Raw genomic sequence first — 25,149 nt, 5'->3', positions numbered from 1 at the left:
GAATATTTTTGTTTTCACCAAGGATACTTTCAGGTTAATTATGGCCCTAAATATTATTTTTGTAAAAACATTATTTTGCAAACTAAGCCAAATAGTTCCTCTTTATTATCTGAACCTTTTTAAAAAATCAGTGGAAACACATAACATTAAACATTTCCCTGCATTTTTTGTAAATCAAACATAGCAGCAATGTGCTAGTGCATTACAATCAGAAATTGAAACTGACTGGGAACAAAAGTGAAAGGCATTTCTTCATTGTTCCTACTCTGGGAAATGCAAAAAGCAAAGATCAAACAGCAGCAACAGTGAAAAGTAAATTAAAAGTAAAATAAAATAAAATAAATAAACGTCTACTTTAGTGATTAGTAAACTAGGTAAGGGCACTTACAAGAACAGAGATTATTTACAGAGATATTAGTTAAAAATATATTTAGCTGTTAATCTGCAGTGTGTCTTGAATATTTAAAGTCAGCACTGATTTACTGCGTTTTGGGAGGAGTGAAATATTCTTGGCTTCTTCATTATAAATATATCAGGGATTATGCAGACCCTCCAGATTTCACATTCTGGAGGGTTGATTTTAATGCCAATTTTGAACCCCCCTTTTGTGTTGGAGAATTGTGTTGTGTTTCCGTGAGACACTGGAAGCCTCCCTTATTCTAGTGTCCCGGCTTGGGAGCAGATCCCAGGCTACGGAGGCAGGTACCCTAAAGACACCTGGCTCAGGGCTTCAGAGTAGCAGCCGTGTTAGTCTGTATTCGCAAAAAGAAAAGGAGTACTTGTGGCACCTTAGAGACTAACCAATTTATTTGAGCATGAGCTTTGGTGAGCTACACATGAGCTTTGGTGAGCTACAGCTCAGAAGTGAGCTGTAGCTCACCAAAGCTCATGCTCAAATAAATTGGTTAGTCTCTAAGGTGCCACAAGTACTCCTTTTCTTCTGGCTCACGGCGTAGCTCCCTTTAGCAATCCCTATGAACTACAACTCCCATGAAGCTCTGGGCCCTCAGGAGGGAGCCCTCTAGCGGCCATTGCTGGTACGTGCGCTTTAAATCCCGTGAGGAGCCCTGTGGCTAGCGGGCTTGAGCTGGCAGTCGGGGTAGCAGCGCTGCTGCAGAGATCCAGGGACCCAGGTTAGGTGGAGAGTGGAAGGCAAACCAACCCACCACGTAGCTGTGAGGTGGGGACAACCCCTGATGAAGGCTTGGGGGGCCAAACCCCAGCAGTAAATCCTTTGCAAAGCAAGCGGGGAGAAAGAGGGCTTTGCGTTGCAAGCCCAGGAGGCGAGAGCCCAGGCGGAGCTGCAGACATGGGGAACCGAGGGATGGAAGACCTCATCCCCCTGGTCAACAAGCTCCAGGACGCCTTCGCTTCCATCGGTCAGAACGCCGACTTGGACCTGCCCCAGATCGCTGTGGTGGGGGGACAGAGCGCCGGCAAGAGCTCAGTGTTGGAAAATTTTGTGGGAAGGTAAGATTTATAAACTACAGACGATTATAGGGGATGTTATGAGGGCTGATGTCCCCGATGCATCTGTGTTGTGCAATGCATTGCTCAATGGACATGCAGTGCAAAGCTTAATGCAGTGCAATCCAGGACAGGGGAGGGGGGCTGATCTTGCTTCTCTGAACTTGGGATTCATACTGGAGATGGATCATCCCAGCCTCTGCGACACACACAGATCCTAGTGCCGGGATTGCACTGCACCCTACAATGCAGAAATCAGGAGTCTCTATGACCGGTGACATTCCCTTGATTGGTTTCAGAGTAGCAGCAGTGTTAGTCTGTATTCGCAAAAAGAAAAGGAGGACTTGTGGCACCTCAGAGACTAACCAATTTATTTGAGCATAAGCTTTCCTGAGCTCAAATAAATTGGTTAGTCTCTAAGGTGCCATTAGTACTCCTTTTCTTATTCCCTTGATTGTCACCTTCACTAGCAGGAGAGCCCTCCCCTCAGCATAAGGTTAGAAGCGCATATGTGCGTATACATGTCCGCTTTGAAATGGTAATATCTGATTGGGAACTGATCAAAGCAGATCGATGCTGGGCAGCATATTGCTTGGTGGGCTGGGAGGGGTGGGGGGAGTGTGTGTGAAAGAGGTTAAGAGGAGGATGCAGCACCAGACAAATCCTGCTTTTGGAGTGACTAATGCACAAAAGAAGCCATTTGTTTGGGGGTGGAGAGGGAGTAAGAAGGAACCGAGCTGATGTGTTGTCCACATCATAGGAGATTTAATGGTTTTAATCCTAAACCATTTATTTATTTATTTATGGGAGCTAAATACAACAAGGCAGAATCCTGGGGATGAGCAGGATGGTAGGATGTCCCCCCTCACCCCTGCTGCTGGAGGACAATTGCTGCTGGGCACTGGCAGGGTGGGGAGGATGAGGAGTAGTGGAGGAAGGCACTGCTTCAAGGAGAGAATGAATAACATAGATGGTTGTATAGAATGTACAGAAAATTAATGGAAATCCAGTAAAGCACAGACAAAGGCTCCATATGTTATGTAATGTCAGGGATAGAAATGTCAGAGAAAAATAGCCACATTCTGGGGTGTCCCTTATTTTTATCACACATTAGAGACCTGCAAGCCAGAGCCAGAAATGATACAGCTTTCACATAATTTTCTAAAATGAATTATCTGTGGTGATTCTAAAAAATACTGATCAGTTAATATTGTGTGTGCAGATAAATAACGGTATACAATCCCTATTAAATACCAAGATGCCCGTTAGCCATTGTGATCTGAACAGATCATCAAGACTAGATTTCTTATTTGTTTTAAGTTTCACCCTGAAGAATCCCACAAGGTGAAATGCTAGGAAGAGTATGCTCTCATAGCATGTCCTCTGCTCCTGATTGTGTCTGGCTAGATACAGGACATGCCTTGAACGCTACACAGCCACCTAAAGATGGATGTGCTTGTTGTGAGGCTGAGCAGTAGTGGAATTTAAGTTCAATTTCATCCCCTCCCCACCCCCCTTCTCTGTCCTCCATGGTGGATGCCATGTCAGGAGCTATGGGGAGAAGCAGAAAAAGCAGTGGTTATTCCCCTATGTGCTCAACTCCCTGGGTGCTACCATTTTGTGACAGAAATATTCTGGTGCTTTCCCTTCATGTGACCTTCACAATAATCACCAGCAGCTTCAACAAATAGCTGGTGACCAGGGAAGGTGGTCTGCACACACATATTATACACAACACCTGGAGTGCATCATGAGCTTGTTTGTAGCTTGGTTAATCCTTCCCTATTAGGCATTGCTATCCTCTATGACCAGGATGCAGGTTGCTGCTGATTTCCCTCGGAGGAACTGCTGCTGTGACAGAGTGTTAGATTATTTTCTTCCACAAACTGTATTCTCCCTTTTCTTTCCCTGCTTTGTTGTGTGGGCACTCTCTCTCTTCTTCTTTTGCCCCCTCTAGTCCTTGCACTATGACATCTACTAACAAAATTATTTTTATAACTCTTTTATCATTGAAAGAGCCTGTAATGAGCCTGAATAGTTCCATCTTTGGCGGTATATGAACAGAATGGTCCAATATGCTGTACAGGGGCCCAGGTGTCCCTGAGCTATGGGAGACAGTGTGCATTAGGGAGATGCCACTTTTGCTGTTTCTGGGGAAAAGAAAACAGAGCAAGAATCAGAGTAGTTGTTTAAACAAAACCCCCCATCATTGCATATTCAAAAGAGCCTGAGATTCTTGCTTGCTGATTTTCAATGGTCTACTTTAGAACCTATCGGAGATCCCATTCTTATTAAGTGTTCCTGGGAATCATGGTGAGGGAAGGACTTCCAGAAGCCTCAGCTATAAGTATTATTTATTTGTATTACCACAGTGCCTAGGAGTTCCCAACATGGATCAGGACCCCATTGTGCTAGGTGCTGTACAAATACAGAACAAAAAGATGGTTTCTGCCCCAAAGAGCTTACAACCTACTGTGATCAAACCTGTTGAGAAGAGAAAAAGGGTTCCCAGAACTGTTATTGAGCAAAACCCTGGTTAGCCTGTTGGGTTTGTTGCTTCCATGACCCCTGAATGCTGAGAGTCAAATCTATCTTTTATGGAAGTTCTGTACAGTGACTGCTGCAATGATGTACCAGGTATGGCCAATGAGCAAGAACAGTATCAGAGCGAATAGTTCCTTTCCTTTAGATCTAGCAAGCAGAAGGGGACAAACTGTAACTCCACTGACTCCAATGGACAGCTGCAGAGTTTAGCTGCCTGACAGAGGGTAAATGAACTGATTTGGGGGAGCGATAGCTTAGTGGTTTGACCATTGGCCTGCTAAACACAGGGAGAGTTCAATCCTTGAGAGGGCCATTTAGGGATCTCGTGCAAAAATTGGGGGTTAGCCCTACTTTGAGCAGGGGGTTAGACTAGATGACCTCTTGAGGTCCCTTCCAACCCTGATATTCTATGATTTATATTATCCATAATTTTCCAATGATCTCTGTCTCAGTAGGGCTCATGACCTCACTGCATCCTATCAGTTATTTCCATGGTAGCACATTACGGTGCCAGAGCTTTTAGGATAATGAAGTAACGAAGGGTACCCACACAGGAGCTGACAGGACAAGATTGTTCACGGAAATAATTGGAGGGAAAATGGAAAACGCGTCAAAGGGAACTATTGACTTCTTCCATTTGATGCCATTAGGTGGCTGGGTGGCTCATGGGATTTGTAATAGATATGAAATCTCTTGCCACAGAAAGTACCTGTCTCTACACTACAAAATGAATTGTGTTTAAATATGGCTGTGACCCAGCCAGGTTCTAAGGTATTTTTTTCCTTGTTTGTGTGGACAGAGAAAGTCATGTTTGGGAGCCATGCTTTAATCTTCACTGGTATCTCAGCTAAAACATGGTTCCTTAACATGTTTATGACATGGGTTTTTTCTGTTCAGACAGGGAGGAAGAATCTGTGTTAAAACATGGCGGGAACACACACATTAAAACATGATTATTGCTATGGTGAAGCCTATGTCTCCAGTTTTTTTGGGATCAGGCTGTGGGTGAGATTGAGTCATCACCACCTGACAACTGTTTAGTGCACAATATGAAATGAGTGGTGGGTCTCAGCCTAGTTCCACATGGACAGCTAGCCACATTAAAAAACAAACAAGACAATACAATTGACAGTAGCTGGTCCTTTTGATGAAGGTGTCTCAGCAGAGAGGCTGAAGGCTGAATGTATCATGAAGATTAAACTCCCCTCTTAATTCTAGAGTAGTTCCTCCAGATCACACCAGCATGGTAGAATGGGGATGGTTTCACTAACATCACACCTGATCTGTGGATAAACAGGACTTCAGTCTCTAGGGCTTCCAATCCAGCATCTTCTGCTGACACTAACATTCAGTGTATGCTGAAATTTTCAAAATACAGAGGAACTACACTGAATGCAATAAATGTTATTTTGATTGATATCTTATCAAACAAGTACTTCTTCTGAGTGCAGTGGTTTGCTAGTCACTGCTAATTACTCTCCCAGTATCACTTACGCTGCTGTTAACGGATTACCCAACAATGCAAAGCCTGTATTTATAATGGCAGATGTCGATGCGGCTGCTACATGTGCGTCTGCTGCTGAGGTCTCAGCATGGTGACTAACACCAGATGATGATGGTAAAACCCTCTAATGGTGTGGGATGAGCCTGATAGAAGAGAGGCAGCTGACATTTCTTTTCCCAGACTGGTTTATGCTGGGGCCTCAGAGCTGGCAGGAAGCTTAGTTTTGGTCCTCCCTAAGCATTGGCTACTGTGGATGTGCTACCACTAGGACAACATCTTATGACATCACCCTCCCCTTTTTGTTCGTGATGCCTATTTGCTACTTCAGAGTGTCTGCCTGAATTGGTCCTACAGACTGCCAATGTTGGATGAATGGCTTGGATTGAGTGAGTAAAGCATGGGGATAGTTGATGCTGATCTAATTTGAAATTGGACTTCCCAAATAGAGAGTCTGTAGGCAAGAAAATGGGGACACAGTTATTTCCAAAGTCCAGAAATGTTCACTCTCCTTTTATGGCACATGGCAAAATAAGTAGATAAATAAAAAGATGCCCTGCTGTCTAGCGATCTCAACGCATTTTAAAGACATGAGATAACTAAGCCTTCCAATACCCCAGGAAGTAGGAAACTATTATCACTATTAGATGAAAGAACTAAGATGCAGTGCTGCTAAGTCCAGAGTCACACAGCAATGAGAACCAACCCAACATTTTATTAGTCCCAGACCTGAGCATTAGCCTCAAGACCTTCTTCCCTCATAAAAACTTTTATATCCAGATCAAGCCCCTTCCAAAGATGGAATACTTTCCATGCCGAGTATGGAATCTTATGCCTTGTCCACACACACACTTGTACGGTTTTAACTATACAGTATAATTAAAGCGGTACAAACCACTATGGAGGATCTAGTTCTACTGGCATAAATGTGCTCATAGTGGTATAGCATATTCCCATATGGGAAGAGGAGCTCTACCAGTGTAAGGACCTTCATGCCAGGATAACTGTGGCCACACTAGGGATTGTACTGATATAACTATTTCAGTAAAAAACCCCACACCCCTAACCAACATAGTTATATGTGTACAAAAACTTGGTCTTAATGTATTTGCCTCAAGGGGATGCTCAGCATATAGGTGAAAGAATACGAAGGAACAAATATAAACCTAAGCCCTCCCAATACTAAGCTAGAACCTTTAGAAAAGTGTTTTGCAATAGACTGAATACAAGGCTAGGAGCCAAGAACTTTGTTCTGGATTTTATTTGGCCTCTGACTCTTTGGTGAGTAATTTAATGTCTCTGTGACTCATTCTCCGCACCTGTAAAATAGGGATAGTGATACTTGCCTACCTCTCAGAGATGATGATATGAAGCTTAATTAGGTGATACTTGTAAAATGCTTTGTAATGGAAAGGCGCACTGGCATTATTTTAGATACAGTGCTGCCTAGAAATTCCCTCAGAAAAGGCAATCTTCATGGACACATATTCTCAAAAAGCAAAAGATATCTCAGGAGCACACATTGGCCTGTCCAGGTACAGCAGGGTACATCACTGATCACTCTGTCATCCTCAAAATGTATGGAGCTGAAACTTCTCTCTTGAGCAAACACTATGGCTGAAATAGTCAATGCTGCATATGTGAACTTGGGGTCCAGAGGTCCCAGGCAGTTTTGAAAATCTCAGCCTGTAGGTATTCTTGTGTCCACTCACTGTACAGAGTAACGCTCAGCATTTATATATTACTTTAATGGTCAGATTTTCATTTATACCAAGAGCCCTTTAGACAACTCTGGCAGCATAAAGGGGCCTTAAAGTGGGTGTAAATGTGATTCATGCTCTCTTTGGGACCCCTTTTCACATCCAGAGTGCTGTAAAGGGACCTTAATGTGGCAAACCTTAAAAGCATTATACAATACACACACACACCTGTGAGGAAAGTGATGAATAGTATCCCTATTTTGAAGACTGAGGCATGAGGGGTGAAGTGACTTGTCCAGGGCAATAGAGGTTGACAGAGTGAGAGAACTCCTACTCCTAGCCCTGGGCTCATGCCTTTTAACGGAATCCATTTATATTCCAACACCTGAATTATAACCTTTTTGTTTGTTTTAGCTGTATGTGTACATCCAAACAGTGGTAAGCCTCTGGGATTTAGTAAAGAACATACATCCATTTTCCTAAGATTAATAAAAAGCAACAAAGTACAATGCAGCACAAGAATAAATGTACATAGCATGCCATGATAAACCACAAGAAAAAGGAATTAACTCAAGAGAAATGTACATAGCTCTCAGCAATTGCCTGCGAAAGGAAGAGCAGCAGGAGACACACATTTGAGCCAAAATATGACACGGATGATCAGAATATTGTAAACAGAGAATATAAATATATCACTGCAAACCTAGATAGCCCTGCTGCAACTCTTGTTCATGTGATTTGTCCTGTGGCTACTCACATGAGTGAGGATGCGGACTCAAGCCCTAAATAAACACCAGTTTCTTTGTATATTATATATCATCACTATTTCCTGAAGCAGTTCCCAGAGGTCTCACACCCTAAGAACCACTACACTTTTCACCTTAGCTCTTTTGACATTTTCCTACATTGTAACGTAAGCGTCGACCTTGTCTTCACTAGGGGAAAAAAGTGTGTTCTTACCATATGTTTGCTAATATGTGGTAATTAACAAGGGGTAAAATCCTGGTGAAGACAAGTTAGTTGTAGTTTTAATGTGTGTTAGCACATCAAAGTAAACCCTAGGCTCCCCTAGGGCTTACCTCAACCTGCTAACATGTGAAAACTACAAACTGCCTTGTCTTCACTAGGATTTTATCATGTGTTAATTACCCCGTTAGCTGACATGGTAAGAACACACCTTTTTTCCTAGTGTGAACACACCCCCTCCTCCTCCTCCTTGCACTTCAATAGTGCCTTTCATCTGAAGCTGTCCTAGCATTCCAAGCATTAGTTAATCTTCCCAATACTCTGCTGAAGTAGGTAAATGTTAGTATGCCAGTGTTACAGGTGTTAAACTGAGGCACAGAGCTGCTAAGTGATCTGAGTGCACACTGAGGCCAGGCCCACACTACAAATTTACATCGGTATAACTACTACGTCACACAGGGGTGTGAAAAATCCACACCCCAAGCGATGTAGTTATACTGACTTAACCCCCAGTGTAGACAGAGCTATGTCAATGGGAGAGCTCCTCCCACTGACATAGCTACTGCCTCTTGGGGAGATGGATTACCTACACCGATGGGAGAAGCTCTCCTGTTGGCATAATAGCATCTTCACTATAGCAGCACAGCTGCACTGTACGTGACGACAAGCCCTTCGTCAGGAACAGAACTCAGGAGTCCTGAATACCAGTTCCCTGCCCTAATCACTAGACTTTCTAAAGAAAGCGCATATAAACGTTCACCATGTTGTACATAATTATGTATAAATATAATGATGTGAAGTTAGAGAATTAAAGGCAAGTGTTTTGAGACCCAACTTGAGACATTTTGGGCCTGATTTTCAGAGATGCTGAGCAGCCACAGCTCCAGTTGAGTGAGTGCCTCAAGTTTGGTTACAGAAATTGAGGTGCTCCAAATCAGAGGCCACATCTGTAAATGTTGTCCTAATACAGTAAAATAAGATAAAAATGTTAACCCCTCCCTTGCCTGGCTTAGGGCTTGATGCTTCAAGATGTTGAGCATCCCCAGCTCGCACTGACTTAGGGTTTTATCTTGCCCCAAAGAAGTCTGTGGGATTTTCCAAATAGAGGATGCTTAGCATGCAGGATAAGCCCCTGAGAGAGCAACTAAGTTAACATAAAAGTTAATGAATCAAAGAGAAACTGTCTCTTGCTGTTTTAGTTGCACGAGCAAAGTTTGCCATGGTGTATTGAGCAGAGATTTTATTTGTAAGCAGGAGCCAAACCTATGTGTGCTCCACCCATATGAACCAATGCTAGGATTTTTTATTCAGTGCACTTAGTGTAGCAAAACCAGAGGCGTGGCTAAGGGGGTTATAGGCAGCCACCCAAAATGTAATGGTTTTCTGGCCAGATGCCCACAATAAAATTAACTTCTTTTGGGGAAGCCTCTCAGAATGAAAAGTAACCTGCTACAAATACCCATAGTCAATCCACTGCCTTCATGAGACACATGCTAAATGGAATTTTAAAAAATATCTTTGCGTGTAATCCTTTCCTTCCTTCTTCTTTGCAATGTATAATGAAGCAAGTCATGGCACAACTGCAACTAGATCTGTATTTTAAAAACACCTCACTGTTATGATGCATGATAGAAAACGTCTTTGCAACAGGACAACACTCTCATCACAGTTAAACAGCGTCCCCTCTGATCTCAGAACTGTTTTTGCACATTCTGATTCAGAAAACTGGAACACCAACGGAGGGGGACACATAAGTAAGTGGGTAGGTGGGACTTGTGGCTAAAGAACAAGCCTAGGTCTCAGGGGACCTAAATTATATTCCTGGAACTGCCACTCAATTTCTGTATCTTACTTCCCCATCTGTACCCTACTACTTAAGTCATAGATGTGATACAATAACCTATGTCACATCATACATAATCTTAATTCATGAATGGAAGTGCTCTGATCTTAACATAGAGGGTGCAAGAGAAGTGTCAATAGTTATATGGGAAAGAAAGGGTCTCCCTTTTATTAATAGCTAAATCCAAGCTCTTTAGGAATAAGGACAACGATATTCATCTTGCAGTTCTTTAAAATGAAGGAGCAGTATTCTTATTTACTGAGATGATTTGCCAGAGAGCTGTAGACATCCATGCAATTCACATTTACCATCTGATATCAGGAAGAAATTTCCTCCTTGGGACAGTACTGCACAGTTAAGTATACTATATGGAGAGTTTGTGCCTTTCTCTAAAGCAGCCAGCATTGGCCACTATCAGAGATAGACTACAAGATATGATGGATCTGGTTATGATGCAGCAAGAAGCAGGATACCAGACTAGATGGATCACTAGTGTGTTTAATTGCAGCACTTCCTACATTCTCACATATATAGCCATGCAGAGAAACATGGAGAGCTGTGTACATTGTAAGCTCTTTGGGACAGGGAATGTCTTTTACTATATGTTTATACGGTACCTAGCACAATGGGGCCCTGATCTGACAAACAATAATGATTAATAACACAGTACTGATAATAGAAAAAAAGAGAAGTATAAATCAAGATTGCGTTGGAATAGGGGCTGTTCCTATTATGGCTTCTATTATGGTTAGATTTATCTGGTAAGAAAAGTATATGCTTCAATCATGAACCAGAACAGAAAGCACCTCAATGATTGTAAGTCACATGGATTTGTGCACAGGGAAGTGATCAGTTATTCCACAGACCCTAGGTCAGAATACAGCTTAGGACTTCAGGATGTCTAGAGTCACTGTCTCAACCAGTCTGCTCAGACCTGGAGGGCTCCAGATGCCAGACTATGTAAGGGGTACTGGTTCTGACAGCTCCAAAATGCTCTCTTCTTTTTCTTCCCCAGCCTCTTTATCTAATTTCATCTATCGCATTTGTAATGTATCCATCATAGCATCTAGGCATTAATTTACATATTATTTACCTGGACCGATCTGATGGGTTTTAGTCACAGAAAGTATTTTTTCTCATTGCTTATTACTAAATATAAATATTAGGGTGGTAGTGAAGAGTGGCTGAAGATGATGCTCGTGAATGTTCCTCTCTTATTCATCCTTTCAGTATTTATTAAAGCAATACCATTGTTTTAATGGTTTTAAAATTATATTAACAGCTTGATTTAAGATCAAAAGTCAAGATATTCAGAACAATTAATAATAGGTTGCACCTAAGTAGAGCTTTTTATCTTCAAAGTGCTTTGCAATCATTCACTAATAAATAATTATCTATGAGGTAAAGTCGTTAAGTATTGTCCTAATCCCCATTATAAAGATGAGGAAACTGAGCCAGAGAGGTTAAGTGACTTGCTGAAGGCCACACAGTGAATGAGTGTCAGACTTGTGATCAGCAGTGAGGAGCTCATGGCTCCTAGTCAGCTGCTAAGTCTGATTCTATTCTTGCTTACATCAGTTTTGTGCTGATGTAGTTCCACTGACTTAATTGGAAGTGCTGCTGATTTACACCACTGTAAGTAGGAGAAGAATGGAGCCCTGAGTCTGAAATCTGACCCTAAATCCATCTGCAAATATGGTATGTAAAACCTCCCATGGTTCTCGATTCTGAAGTCTTTGCTAGACCCAGGCATAATGGAGGGGATGAAGGATGTAATTTCAGCTTTAAATGCTCAATCTCTTCTTAACATTTTGTGTGAATTAAGTGTTTATGAAGATATACTGGGGACAGATGCTGTGCCCGTTTCCCCAATGCAATTATTCCTGCTGCCCTACCTAATGTTGCCAACTCTTGTGATTCTATTGAGAATCTCACGATTTGTTGTACTTAACTTGATTCCTGCATCTGGGGCTTTATCAACTAAAAATCTCAGCTGTTGTATTAAAAAAAAGTGAGTTTGTAGCCTCCGTGTTGCAGAAAAGAGCTTGACAATGTGATCCACCCGGAGACAGCTCCAGCACCCGGAGACAAATAAAAAGAACTCCAAATGTATTGGTTTAAAAATCTTGAGATTTTAAATATAATCTCATGTTTTTTGGTACATTACTCATGGTTTCAGAATGCTTGTGGCTGGCAACACAAACCTGGGCCTCTCCTAAGATTGTCAGTCATGACAAGCTATGAGATATGCAAAATGGGATTTGGGATGAGCTCAACTCCTTTCCACTTGTGACTTAAGAATTGAACTCAGGACTTGGGGAATAAAAATGCTGTTTTAATAACCCACTCCACCAACACCACCCCTCCTTACTTCTCACTTCCTGTTTCATATGGGTCTAGGTCACACTGTTAAAGCTACACGGATGAAGAGTGAAGGTTGAATTCCCTGGTGTGTAATGCTACTGTAACGAGTATCAGGAATTGTCAAGATCCTGTTTATCATGCCAGTGCAATCATTTTGTAGCAATGACTCTGCACCCTGGATATAAGATGGCAGAGGTGCCAGGGCAGGATATGGTCCCCGTGAAAGAGGACACATCAGATTAAACTGATACTGCCATGGATCTTAGCTAACGGGCCAAGGAGTGTGGCTGAAGCATTGTAAAAACGTTAAGATTGCGCATAAACTGTAGCCATGTTTCAGAGCAGAGTTTCTTTCTCAGCTGTATGAAAGGACTTTTTCTCAGAACATCAACAAGCAGAAGTCCACAGAGACACTGAGTATTCACTTCTCAACATCTGCAAAAAAAAATTTTTTTTTTTTTAGAGCAGACCTAATCTGCCCATGAGAGCACTAGAAAGTCTGTTATTCTGCCTTCCTCAGATAGGGGAAAAAAGCCTGTACTGGTTTCCTGTACATTGGGACGGAAAAAGGCCTAAAGGCAAAATTGTGAAGCCCATGTTCATTACCCTCAGTGCAGGTCTAGCCTGAGTATAGACTAGTCTTTTAGGATCTGGCCCTCTGTTTTGAGGGTGACAATTAACAGACCACTTTTCAATTCAGAAAGCCTTTCCCCATCCATACAGTTTATAAACTTCTAAGAACAGGGGTTTATAATGAAAAAAACAATTGCCTCCTTACCATACATCCTGATGTCTCCCTGAAGGTGTGTCTACAAACACAGCAGCTGGGAGGTGTACTTCTGAGCTTGGGTAGACATACATGCGCTAGCTCTGCTCAAACTGGTACACTAAAAATAGCAGTGTGGCCACAGCGGCACAAGCAGCTGCTTGGGCTAGCCACCCAAGTACAAAGATACCCAACACCCCGTGGGTATGTGCTCAGGCAGCTACCCTGGGCTGCTGCATGTGCGGCCGTGGCCACACTGCTATTTTTAGGCTCCAGTGTGTGTGTCCACTCGCACTGGGCATTATAGTTCCCAGCTTTCTGTACAGACGTACCCTAAGGGAACAGTTCTGCACTGGCAGGACAATGCAGTGGATGACATAATAAGTCTCTATCTTTTATGGGCTTGATTCACTCACACATTTTGTATAGACGTAGCTACATTAACTTCCCTGGAATTACTCCTGATTTATGATGGTTTGAGATCAGGGTAAGATCCTTTGATTCTAATAAATACACATATAAAGGTTACTGCTCGCTCTCTCTCGCTCCGGCTGCTGTGATCTCTTTGGTAATCTCTGGCTATTTCTTAAGCTGATTGTGCTTTTACTTCTAATAGAAACGCCTCTATGTATAGCTGGGAATTGCCTAAGCATGGTGGCAGCCTCAAGTGGAAAATTGTGGCCAGATGGGAATGAGGGCCAAAAGGCAGAGTGAACTCTAGAGATCTCTGATGGGGTGGTACATGATGTGTCATTCTGCAGAGCCAGTCATTCTGCTTCAGCCCCAAAACCAGGTCACCTCTTTCACTTCAGCGTGGATGTTGGAAGAGATCATAGCAGGATTTCTCTTTCTTGGCTGCATGCGGTTCCTGCTTTCTCCGCGGGTTATTCATTGTGTATGTGATGTTGACTTTCTCCATTTGAAGCCTTGCTGGAGAGTACTTGACACTCTGGATACCCAGCAGAGGAGGAAGGATCCACTGATAATGAATTTTATTGGCTTTTATTTTTTAATGGCAACATGTTTAAAAGTGGCCCCTAATTCTGAGTGCCTCCATTTTGAGCAGCATCAATTCAGAAACTTTAAGGTGTCTCAAACTTGGCACCAAAGACTGAAGCATCCAAAATCAGAAACCACTTTTAAAAATTTGGTTGCAGCGCTTTTTTGTTGTTTTGGTTTGTGTACAGGGAAAGGGGCTTTGGGTGATTTTTTTTTTTTTCTTCCTTAAGAAAGTGAAGGATAAGGAACAGGAGTGATGAGAATGGAAGTCCAGGGTTTTATCTGCTGCCTGCTTGTTCAAATCAGTCCTCTTCTCACATTACTATTCCAATGGATCCCTGTCTTGACCTAGAGGAATCACTTGGTGTGACAGAGGAGTTGAAGCTCTGTTAATTTAAAATGGGTCCCAATCCTGACCTAGAAACATTATCTTCTTCTGGGGTGAGAATGGAGATTCAGCCTCCATGACCAATCACTCCTGGAGCTGTTGTTCCCTCCTTTAGTGCTGCAAGGTTTGGAAATCAGACTGTCTGATTTTTACACTCAGTATAATGCCTGGGGTTTGCTGAACTGGAGGTGTTAGTGATCAAGCTACGGTTTCTCATGGTTTAGGGGAGCAGCGTCTCTGACACAGCATGTTTTCAGCCAGTGTGATCCTAATTACATCTGAAAGTGCAGTGGTGCAAGATACAGCAAGGAACCTGGTAACGTTCCTGCATCCTCTTCCAGGCAGACAGGGACTGGAGGTATACAACACCATTTTAATGTTCTCTCTAGGACAGCAGCATATCTTCAAACAGTCTGTGATAACATGCATGCATCCTGGAGAGGCAGCCCTCTCCTGCAATGCCTGTGCCTCTAATGCACAGCCTGTGATAACTCGTACAGACCCTCGGAGTCACCTTCTGCTCCACAACACTTTCCTCCTCTACAGGTTTGTAATAGTGAGTATGGACCCTAGTCAGTCTGCCTTACCCCCCTCCCAGTACCCTTCCCAGCTTTGCACAACATAGGGTAATGCATCCAGGTCCAGGGGAGATTGCCGCACGCCGCAGCACCCCCTCTACCCTGCAGGAAGTGCTGTGCAAGAGGATGCAGGGATCAAACATCTCCTGAACTACGTTTTTTTTCTCCTTTATTCCTCTCTCTGCAAATGCTCGAGTCCAGGACCCTTTGGATATATCTGCACTGCAGCTGGGAGGTGTGATTCCCAGCATGAGTAGACAGACCCATGCTAGCTTGAACTGGCCACCCCAATCCAAGCCCACCTGACCCTTTGGGTCCGAACTCAGATGACTAGCCTGAGCCACTGCCCATGCCACAATGTCCACACTGTTGTTTTAGTGTGCTAGTTGAAGCAGAGCTAGTGTGTGTCTGTCTGCCCATACTGGGAATCACAACTCCCAGTTGCACTGCAGATATACCCCTAGACTCTTGACCAGATATAACTAATGCATGCCCTATATACATGGCCTTAGTAGCTGGAAGCCTTTTATTATATGGTAGCTTCCTATCTCCAGGGAGAGGGGGGGTGCAAAGAAGGATAGTTCATCCTCTTTCTCCAGAGAGGCCTACAGGACACATGAAACATGTCTGTGTGTGTTGACAGGCCATTGAGGACTCAAGTCTTGACTTTTGAGAAATGCCACAGCATACCACCTATCCCTTTATAGCCAAGTAATGGCATCTTGACACTGAAGAGCCTGTCTTTACTCCACAGCACTCTTTTGTCTGTTCTGAGGTGTATCCTGACCCGAGCCTGCCTTTACATCACTGAGTCAGATTAGGCCATTGAAAATCATAGCAAAGCATTAGGCTGACGCTGTCTTCAGTCTTAACACATTTTAACACCAGTGCCTGATCGTGGCTGGAGTTTTCACAGCAACTAGCCATTTCCTCCCTCCAGTGTTACTGTGTGGGTTGCCCTGTTATTTTTCTGCCTGCCAAGGTGCTGGGCACTATTTATACAGATGGCGTTTTGGAGAGTTAGAGCTCCCTCTGCCATGGCAAAACCAATATTGCCAGCAAGTCAGTAGTCCTGCTGTTTTAGTGCACTGGGTGTGAGTGGAGCAAGTGTTACTGCAGAGTCATTAGAGTTCACTACAGCCTTGAGGAGGTGACAGACTTAGAGGCTGAGTCCCTGTATCCCTGCATGTCCATCAAAGTTGGATCCTTTCACTCCTGTCATTTAGTTTGCACTAATTTGGTGCCCTAGGATGTTGTTGGTGCTTGATGGCATCATCACACTGGAAGGAGGCCTCCTGTGAGCTCCAGGGGTGTTCTGGGATGGAGTCATGCAGACAGCTAAGGTACACAGCACAGCAAGACACACAGACAGACACGCACACAGAGGCTAAACAGGAAAGGTGGATTTTTTTCAGCACACAAATACTTCAGTGATCAAGAAAATACAGCAAGAAACCCAAACAAATGTGCCATTTTACCTGCTCCTGGAGTGGAGCATATGCTTCTGCTAGCACTCTGTAACCCTGGAATTCTAGAGGCCCAGAACTGCTCAGAACCAAAACTGCAATCACTGTTATCCTGGGATCCCTGATGTCATCACCCAAAAACAGTGCTACATTCTTTATTACCCTGACAATTCCAGGTCTTTTGTCTGGAACCAGCCCTGCTTTCTATATTTCTCTGGGGTTCCCAGCCTTCCTTTTCCAGACCCAGACCCTAAGTTGTCTATTATCATGGAATTCCCAGTGCTGCAATCTACAGTACATCAAGTTTTGTATTCTGAAGTTCATGATTCTGCTGCACAGAACCAGCACTGGATCCTGTTTTACCCTGAATATCGCAGGGTACCCCAAGATCCCAGAGGGAGCTGCACAGCACCAGCATTGCATTCTGTATTCCCCTAAGGCCCCAGGTGCTGCAGCTTAGAGTCAATGTGGCATTTCCTATAAAGGGATGTTACTTTTGGGGATTAGACACTGGCATTGTAGGCTATACCATTCTATACATTATCCTCGTCCATAAAGCAGGAACAATCTTCAAGCAGGGAAATCCCTCTACAGATCTTGTCTCCAAAGTGCAGAGGAAGGAAATCAGTGCACACACAAGCAGCTGGGGATGGGGCTGTCCTTATGCCAGTGCACCCTGTGTTCTTTCCTGCCAGTGCTTTAGGTTGTGCTGTATTTCAGGACGAACCCATCTGCAGGACGATACTGGGGAGGGATCCTATGGATAAGTCCATCCATCAGAATGGAGGAGGGGGAGGATATTCATGGTTAATACTGTCTGTCACAGCAGAGAGCTCTGCTGAAATATGTAACACTGTCAGTAAAGACAGTGGGTACTGTATGCATGCATCATGTCCCATATTCCCTAAAACAAACATCCATGGCTGTGGCTCAAGAATCTTTCAGCATGGGCCTGATATGCAGCAACACAAGAGGCAGGCAATACACAGGCATCAAACTGACTTGTTTCCATGGAAACTGTTGATTTCCACTGTGTTGTCAGGAAATGGGAACGAAATTATCCCTCCGGGACTTGTTCTCTCTCCTAGATTGGTTTGTCTGCTGCCCTGTAATTGAAGGAAGGCAGATAATCCCTTTTCAAGCTGCTGCTCTGATAGAGTGATATCCTAAATCATTATTAATCGATGATCACTAGGGCCACAGGTATGCAAATCCAGTTTATTTGCATCACAGGGACCCCCGGTGGCAATGTCACACAGCACTGAGGTCATGAGCCATGATTTCCAAAGTCACAGCCCTGTATGGCATTCGTGAGAAGAGCAGAATTATCCGCAGTCACCACTGTCCGGGGAGAAGAACTGAATTAGGGCTTGTCCATAAAAATAATTAGTTTGTGGCAAATTGGGATGTGAATTTACATCACACTAGCCTGCAACAGAATAACTGTCCGTGTGGACCCTGTAGACACACATTAACAGGTTGTTATGGTGCTTTGACCTGGTCCTCTTTAAAATGCATCCACTTGGAGGTTTAGTCTGCAGCGGGCTCGTGCAGGGTAGATTCACACCCCAGCTTGCTATGAACTAAACGTATATGCAGACAAGCCCTTAGTGTGCCGACAGCTGGGAGTATGTGTGTCCTGCTCAGACCTTCAAGCCCTCAGTTAGGAGGATGATTAAGGTCATGAGCTGCATTGGCACTTTTCTGCAGGCTCCCATACCGGGAAGAGCTGGGGCTTGGTATAGAGTCCTGAGCGGGGTTGGAGCTGAGGTCCTTCATACATGGTCCCAGTGTTGCCACCTCTCATGATGTTATCACAAATCTTGTGATATTTGGTGTTTTTCGTAAAGTCCCAGTTCTTGGAGTCAAGTGGTTAGGTGGGAATATCAGTTTTCCTTTGGTCTAATTTTGGCTACTGGGGTTAGTGTGCAGGTGCTGATGGTGTTGATGTCCTGTGATATAAAGGAGGATCTGGTGGCCCCTTCTGGCTTTAAACTCTATAACTATGACTCTAGTTTCTAGCCCTCATGGTTGCGGAGCAAAGCTTGAAAACATGAAGCAGAGTGCTCCATAAAGGCCCCGAAACAAAAGTTCTAGTGCTGAATGGCCTGGGGGCCTGTATAGGGTATAGATCACCTCCCTTTGAATGGCAATAATTTCTTCTTTGTCACATCTCCTTAAGAAGCTGACCCCTTTAAGACAGAGACAAATCTGAAACTGGAAGTTACATTTCTAGATGGGAGGAAAGAGGGGAGTGAAAAACAGACATATGGTACTACCTACCTTACTGACTGGGCCCCAGCCACCGGGCCCTAGCATAACAGCAGGGAGCCCATTGTAATCAGAACGATTCACTTCACAATGCACTGACAGATTCACACACCTGCCAAAAGGTCATTAACAATATTTTACCGATAATTGTTGTTCCCCACAAAAGCCTTTTGCCTTCTCTGAAGCCATAAAGATGTCAATGGACAGCCACAGCAGCGTGACTTATTGTATTGATACACTGATTTTCTATTATTTTCAGTTATTAACAATTTCCATACAACTACAGTAAAGAAAAATGAAGAATAAATATCAGCCCTCACCCAATATATATTTGTAGGATCTAACTTAAATCGTCCAAAACAAGGAAATTCCAAGTAAAGGCATTTAGTTTGTCCTTACCTCACCTCTCTCTGCATAGGGACTTTAGCTCATATGTTATGCAGGATCAGCTAAGGACAGAATGGAAGCTTCATGGCAGAAGTCCCTACATTATCTTGTGTAATGCAGCCCCCTAGTACTTGTTATAATACAATTATTTGTGTATTTAGGTTTTGCTCTATGCAGGGATGTGTCAGTGTCATATGGGTAAGGAATGCACCATCTCTACCTTCATCCCAGTCATTGAGAACCATGAGGCCTGATTCTGCTATTATAACCAGTGTAAATCCAGACTAACATCATTGACTTCAGCAGAATTACTCTGGATTTACAGCAGTGTGAATAATTCTATTGAGGTCAATAGGGCAAATTCATCCCTGTGTCAGTTCAGACCCTGGTGCAGGCTAGTTTATGCCCCTGCTACAATGGCTCCCCTGGGCCACTACAAGGGTGCAGAATGGCTGGGGCATAAGAATGCCCTGGCCCTTCTCTCGACTGCCCCTGAATGCCTCCTTCACGAGAGGGCTCCTGTTGAGGTGGCACAGAGCTGGTGGAGCCAGCTCTGCACTTGGCAGAGGTCCCCTAAACTGAGTTTACACCTGTCCTGCGCCAGTTAGGCTGGTGCAAAGGGGTCATAGCAAAACTTTGAATCTAGCCCAGTGAGTCTGATTCTCCTCTTACCCTGGTGTAAAACAGGAGTGATTCCACTGAAGTCAATGGAGTTAGACCAGTGCAAAATTGGTGTGGGAGGAAAATCAAGCTCAGGGAGTCACACCAATACAAGTGACCGGAAAACGTTGCCCCTTATCCTGATGACCAGTAGAGAGGCACAGGCAGGAAAGAGTTGAGAGAGACACAAAGAAAGGAGAGGTGGACAGAGAGTGGGTGATAAAGAGAGGAAATGGCTGCAAAGGCTCCTGGGAGCTGGTCTGTGCAGCCAGAGATAAGCTATTAGTTCAGAGAAGCAGGATTTAGGACTCTTGGGAAGTGAAGAGGTGGGAGAGCTGGGTGAGGGAGGGGAGATAAGCAGCTTCTACACGAATATATTTATGCAAAAATTGCCGCATGGTTTTCCTTTTTTCTGTGTTTGATGGTTTTGCTTAAGAGCAGCCACACAGGCTACATTCTGAATCCAGCAACTGAAGCTTACACACCAGAGTTTCAAGAGCATGCCATTACAGTCAGTTGATTTAGTATATATGTGAAGATTTACTGCTCTGGGCACATCTCTCTCTGATTATCTAACCCCTCACAGCCTGCAACTGCCTTAAACAAGTCACTGTACTTGACTTTAGAGGTCTCTGATTGGGGTAGGATAGAATGGGTGGCTTTGTTTAAAGGGACAATGTCAAGGTGGTAAACCCCAAATTTGACACCCCACACCATGGGGAAAGAAAGCAACGTTGTTGGTTTTTTAAATACATTCCAATAACATTGGAGGTTTCTGACATCAGAAATGGGCAGGAGGAAATTGACATGTACCGGTGCCACCCAGAAACAATATACAATAGCAGATAAACGTCATAATGTATCTGAGTCAAATCAAGGTTGGTACAGCCCCACTCAGCTTGCGCTAGGGAAAAGGTCCAGCCTCTAGTGTGAAGCTATTACGGGTAGATGGTGACAGACTGGCAACCTGGTTACTGTCATCCTCCATGCATTCCCAGAAAAGTACAGCACAGAGCAAAAATTTTCCTACAATTGTGCTTCGGCCCCAACACAGAGAGAGAACTCCTATGGTTTAGAGGGGAGTTCATTCTTCATAGTCAGTTCAGTCCTTGGCCTCTTTGTGGAGGCTGCCAGCAGAGATGTCATTTAGTGCCAATTATAATGGTGGTAGTTGTGCCCATAGACGCCGACTCCTTGGATGCTCCGGGGCTGGAGCACCCACAGGGAAAAACTGGTGGGTGCTCTGCACCCACCGGCAGCCAAGCTCCCCACCCCAGCTCACGTCACCTCACCTCCGCCTCCTCCCCTGAGCATGCCGCATCCCTGCTTCTCCTCCCAGTGCTTGCCGCCACGAAACAGCTGTTTCACAGCGTAACAAGCTGTGGGAGGGAGTGGGGAGGAGCAGGAATGCGGTGTGCTCAGGGGAAGAGGCAGGGAAGAGGGGAGGCTGGAGTGGGGATTTGGGGAAGGAGTCCAATAGGGGCAGGGAGTGGGCAGAGTTGGGGCAGGGACTTTGGGGAAGGGGTTGGAATGGGGGCAGGGCAGGGGTGGAGTCGGGGTGGGGGTGGGGCTCAAGTACCCACCAGCACTAGGAGAAGTTGGGTGCCTATGACACACCACAGACACTTGTTCACTGGGAATTAGACTGAGACCATGTAGCGGGGTGACTACCCCGCTCCTGCCCTGAAGGGGTTAAAGCAGCCCTGGAGAGGGCTGTGAATGGGAAAAGCAGGCTGACTGGGAAAGCTGCCACAGCTGTGGCCAGCTTAATCAAGGTCCAGCTGGCCCTTATAAGAGGCCCAGAAAGGAAGACAGACACTCTCTCTAGTCTTCTAGAGAGAAGGACCTGGCTGCCTGGGAAGCTAAGAAGGGTACCTAGGGTGGAGTAGTGCTGGGGAAGGGTAGAGGGAGCTGGGGAGCTCCAGCCTAGCAAAGCCCCAGGCTGCAGGTCAAGTGAAAGGCCTATGAAAGGATACTGTGGCTGCAGAGGGTCCAACCCCCCCTTGCTGATGATGAGAGGTTCATAGACGGCAGTCTGCTCCAGGGAACAAAGGGGTTAGATGGTGACTGGCAGTGACCACTGAGGGAAGGTGGGGGTAGATGGTTGGGGGATCTCCTGGGTGGGGAGACTCGGATTGTGGGTTACTGCTGCGGTGGAACCCTGACGAGGAGGGCACCAGGGTCTGGGAGGGACACGGGGGGCCAGTGGCAGGCAAGACACTGGCCTGCAGAGGGCACTCCTGGCTGAAGAGTTAATTCCCAGGATGACCGACAGGAGGTGCTGCAGCGGTAAGTCTCACCCTGCAACAGACCACATTTCACATAATGGCCATCTGGCAGCCTAGCTTTAGCTCATTGCTGACCTGCACTTGCTTTTAACTGGTGACAAGTTTCAGAGTGGTAGCCATGTTAGTCTGTATCAGCAAAAAGAATGAGGAGTACTTGTGGCACCTTAGTTAGTCCCTAAAGTGCCACAAGTACTCCTTGTTCTTTTTGCTTTTAAACTGGTAACCTAGAGAATGACTTTATACCCCATCACAAAAGAGATGTGCAATTCAGATGTAGTTATTCTTCTCTGAGGTACTGCATTTGTGTGCTTGTAATAAGATATGGCTAGTTCTTATTCAGTTTGTATGTGTGTATTTACTTTGTCTGTACACAGTTTTTCCAAATGAAATATACGTGATTTGAGAGAGATGGGAAGACAGCAAGGGTGATAGAGCTCCTATAGACACAAATATCCTGCACATCTGCCACAGTGTAAGGAAATGAAACACAGAAAAAGCTTCCAATAATAGAATCATAAGGTCAGTTTTGGACATGCATCTGAGGCCATCTTCAATGCCAAATCAAGTTTTTACACTGAGTTACCAATTGCACTGTGAAATCCTACTGGAGACAAGGCACAGATAACTTTTACCTTGATGTAACTAGTTGTGGTTAAAAACTGCAATGCCTTGTCTCCACTAGGATTTTACGTTGAGACAGCTATCTCAAGTCAGCTATCTTAGGTCTAAGTGTCTACATTTGAAATGCTACAGTGGAAGGGGTTCTCCCATCGGCATAGATAACCTACTTTCCCAAGAGATAGTCACTAGGTCGACAGAAGAATTCTTCCATCGACCGTAGCACTGCCTATATACCATGGGTTAGGTCAGTATAGCTACATATCTCAGGAGTGTGGCTTTTTCAACCCCCTGAGAGATATAGCTATGCCAATGTAAATTCCCAGTGTAGACCAGCTCTCACTGTATACACGCAGTTTTTTTTGCAGTGAAGACACAACCTGAGCAAGCTTGCAGGGTGTCAGAGCTTGCCAGGGGAGAGGAATGTAGCAACAAACGAAGATAGAGGGAGGGTGTAAGAAGGTGTAAATTAAAGTAGTCCTTTCCCTAAATTAATATACACCTCCTTCTGACTCCTTTGTCAGTAAATTACACTGACTAAGGGTATGTCTGCACTATGGAGACTATACAGGTATAGCTATCCTGGCATACCGCCATACCATAGATGCAGCCTACCCTGACAGAAGGCACAATACAATTATTTGTGTATTTAGGTTTTGTTCTATGCAGGGATGTGTCAGTGTCATATGGGTAAGGAATGCACCATCTCTACCTTCATCCCAGTCATTGAGAACCATGAGGCCTGATTCTGCTATTAATACCAGTGTAAATCCAGACTAACATCATTGACTTTGGATTTACAGCAGTGTGAATAATTCTATTGAAGTCAATAGGGCAAACTCATCCCTGTGTCAGTTCAGACCCTGGTGCAGGCTAGTTTATGCCCCTGCTACAATGGCTCCCCGGGCCACTACAAGGGTACAGAATGGCTGGGGCATAAGGCACACCTATGTCAGTCAAGGGTGGGGGTGTGCCCCCCAACTTTTAAATGTAGACCAAGCTTTAGACTCCCTTATGCGTTGGATGTAAGTTGGTCTAAGTGAGTCTCACTGGGCCAGATTCTAGCCCCGTTCCAGTGCTGCAGAAAGCTGGACATACTGGGAACGTAGAGATTCTCCTTGTGTAAGGAGAATACTTGGGTTGCATCAGAGCTGCTGTAGCACCTCTATGCCAGCCTCCTCAGCTACTGGTATAGAGGGTGTTCTTCAGGGTAGGGGCACCACTGACCTCTGGTTATTTCTGGCTGAGCAAATTAATCCATGAACCTCTAATATATGCCATCAGATCAGAATGAGTGTTTTACACCCAATTTGCACTGGTGTAAATGGTGACTCAAGATGCAAGGCAGTGAAAGGAGAGGCCCATTGTATCTAATTTTGTTTCCATTGTCATGTGTATTCTGACATTCATGAATTATTATCTCTGACTTTATTTGGAGTACTATTTGCATTCAAGTATTCTGAAATAATGAATCATTGTATGCAGTAATGTGACTATTTCTGTGTACAATTCACATATTCTATGACACTAAAGACCCATTGTATCTAATTGTGTTGCCAGTACCATATTACACACACAAGTAGCAGTGGTACCATATTATGCAGATAAGAAATGTGTTCTAATAGGCTGTGATGGATTAACCCTATCAGCCAGAGGGATCCACTGGACACACTGTCTCAACCTGTGGGTGGTTTACAGCCCAATCAGCACACAGCTCTGGCCCATGTGACATCCTCAGGGCCATACGCATAGTATATATATTGTGTGGATACAGCACATAACACACAGAGACCTGCATATGTGGCCCACAATGATAAATAGGTTGAGAGCCACTGGTCTAAGGCATCGGAGAAAGACAAGAGCACTGGGGAGCCAGAGGACATGATTGTGGGAGAAAGCAGTAGCAGATGAGGAAAGGCAGGACCTAGGACAGATGTAGGCGGAAGTGGGGGATGCAAATGAGAGAAGTAGGGGTGACACTGGGGGAAAGACAGAAGCAGTGTGTCAGAGGCAGGCAGTGGGAAGCAAGGAGCAGCAAAAAGAAGGGGGTCAATGAGAGAGGCAAGTGGGTGGCTAGAGGAAGAGTCAGAGGTGCTGAAGAGGAGTGATAGTCAACTGAGAAGAGCTACCTGATATGGAGTTGTGTTGGCTGGGCATGGAGAAGCTTCAGTGGCATTAGTCAGTTGAGGGTGGTAACGATAGTTGATTTAGAGGAATGCTGGCTGGAAGTAGTAATATCCTGGTAGGAATGGGAAGAAAGAAGCGGGGAGAAGCTGACAGCCTGCTGGAGAGGAGGCTGTGGCTTCCTGTCTGGCTTAGGGCTTGTCTACACTGGCACTTTAC

General features: G+C 44.5%; 1 protein-coding gene across 7 annotated transcripts in view; it reads left to right on the top strand.

The window, feature by feature from the left end:
* The first annotated feature begins 1,074 nt into the window (after nt 1–1,074).
* DNM1 (dynamin 1) overlaps nt 1,075–25,149 on the top strand; it is a 103,568-nt gene continuing 79,493 nt past the window's right edge. For all 7 annotated transcript variants that reach the window (XM_077835693.1, XM_077835694.1, XM_077835692.1 and 4 more), the window contains exon 1: nt 1,075–1,470. In XM_077835693.1, the coding sequence (XP_077691819.1) occupies nt 1,310–1,470 (161 nt within the window). In that variant the 5' untranslated portion in view covers nt 1,075–1,309. The remainder of the gene's footprint in view (nt 1,471–25,149) is intronic.

This window comes from Eretmochelys imbricata, chromosome 16, assembly GCF_965152235.1.
Source record: "Eretmochelys imbricata isolate rEreImb1 chromosome 16, rEreImb1.hap1, whole genome shotgun sequence".
Classification (NCBI taxonomy): Eukaryota; Metazoa; Chordata; order Testudines; family Cheloniidae; genus Eretmochelys; species Eretmochelys imbricata.
The sequence above is the reverse complement of the archived record's forward strand: the minus strand, read 5'-3'. Positions and strand labels throughout refer to the sequence as shown.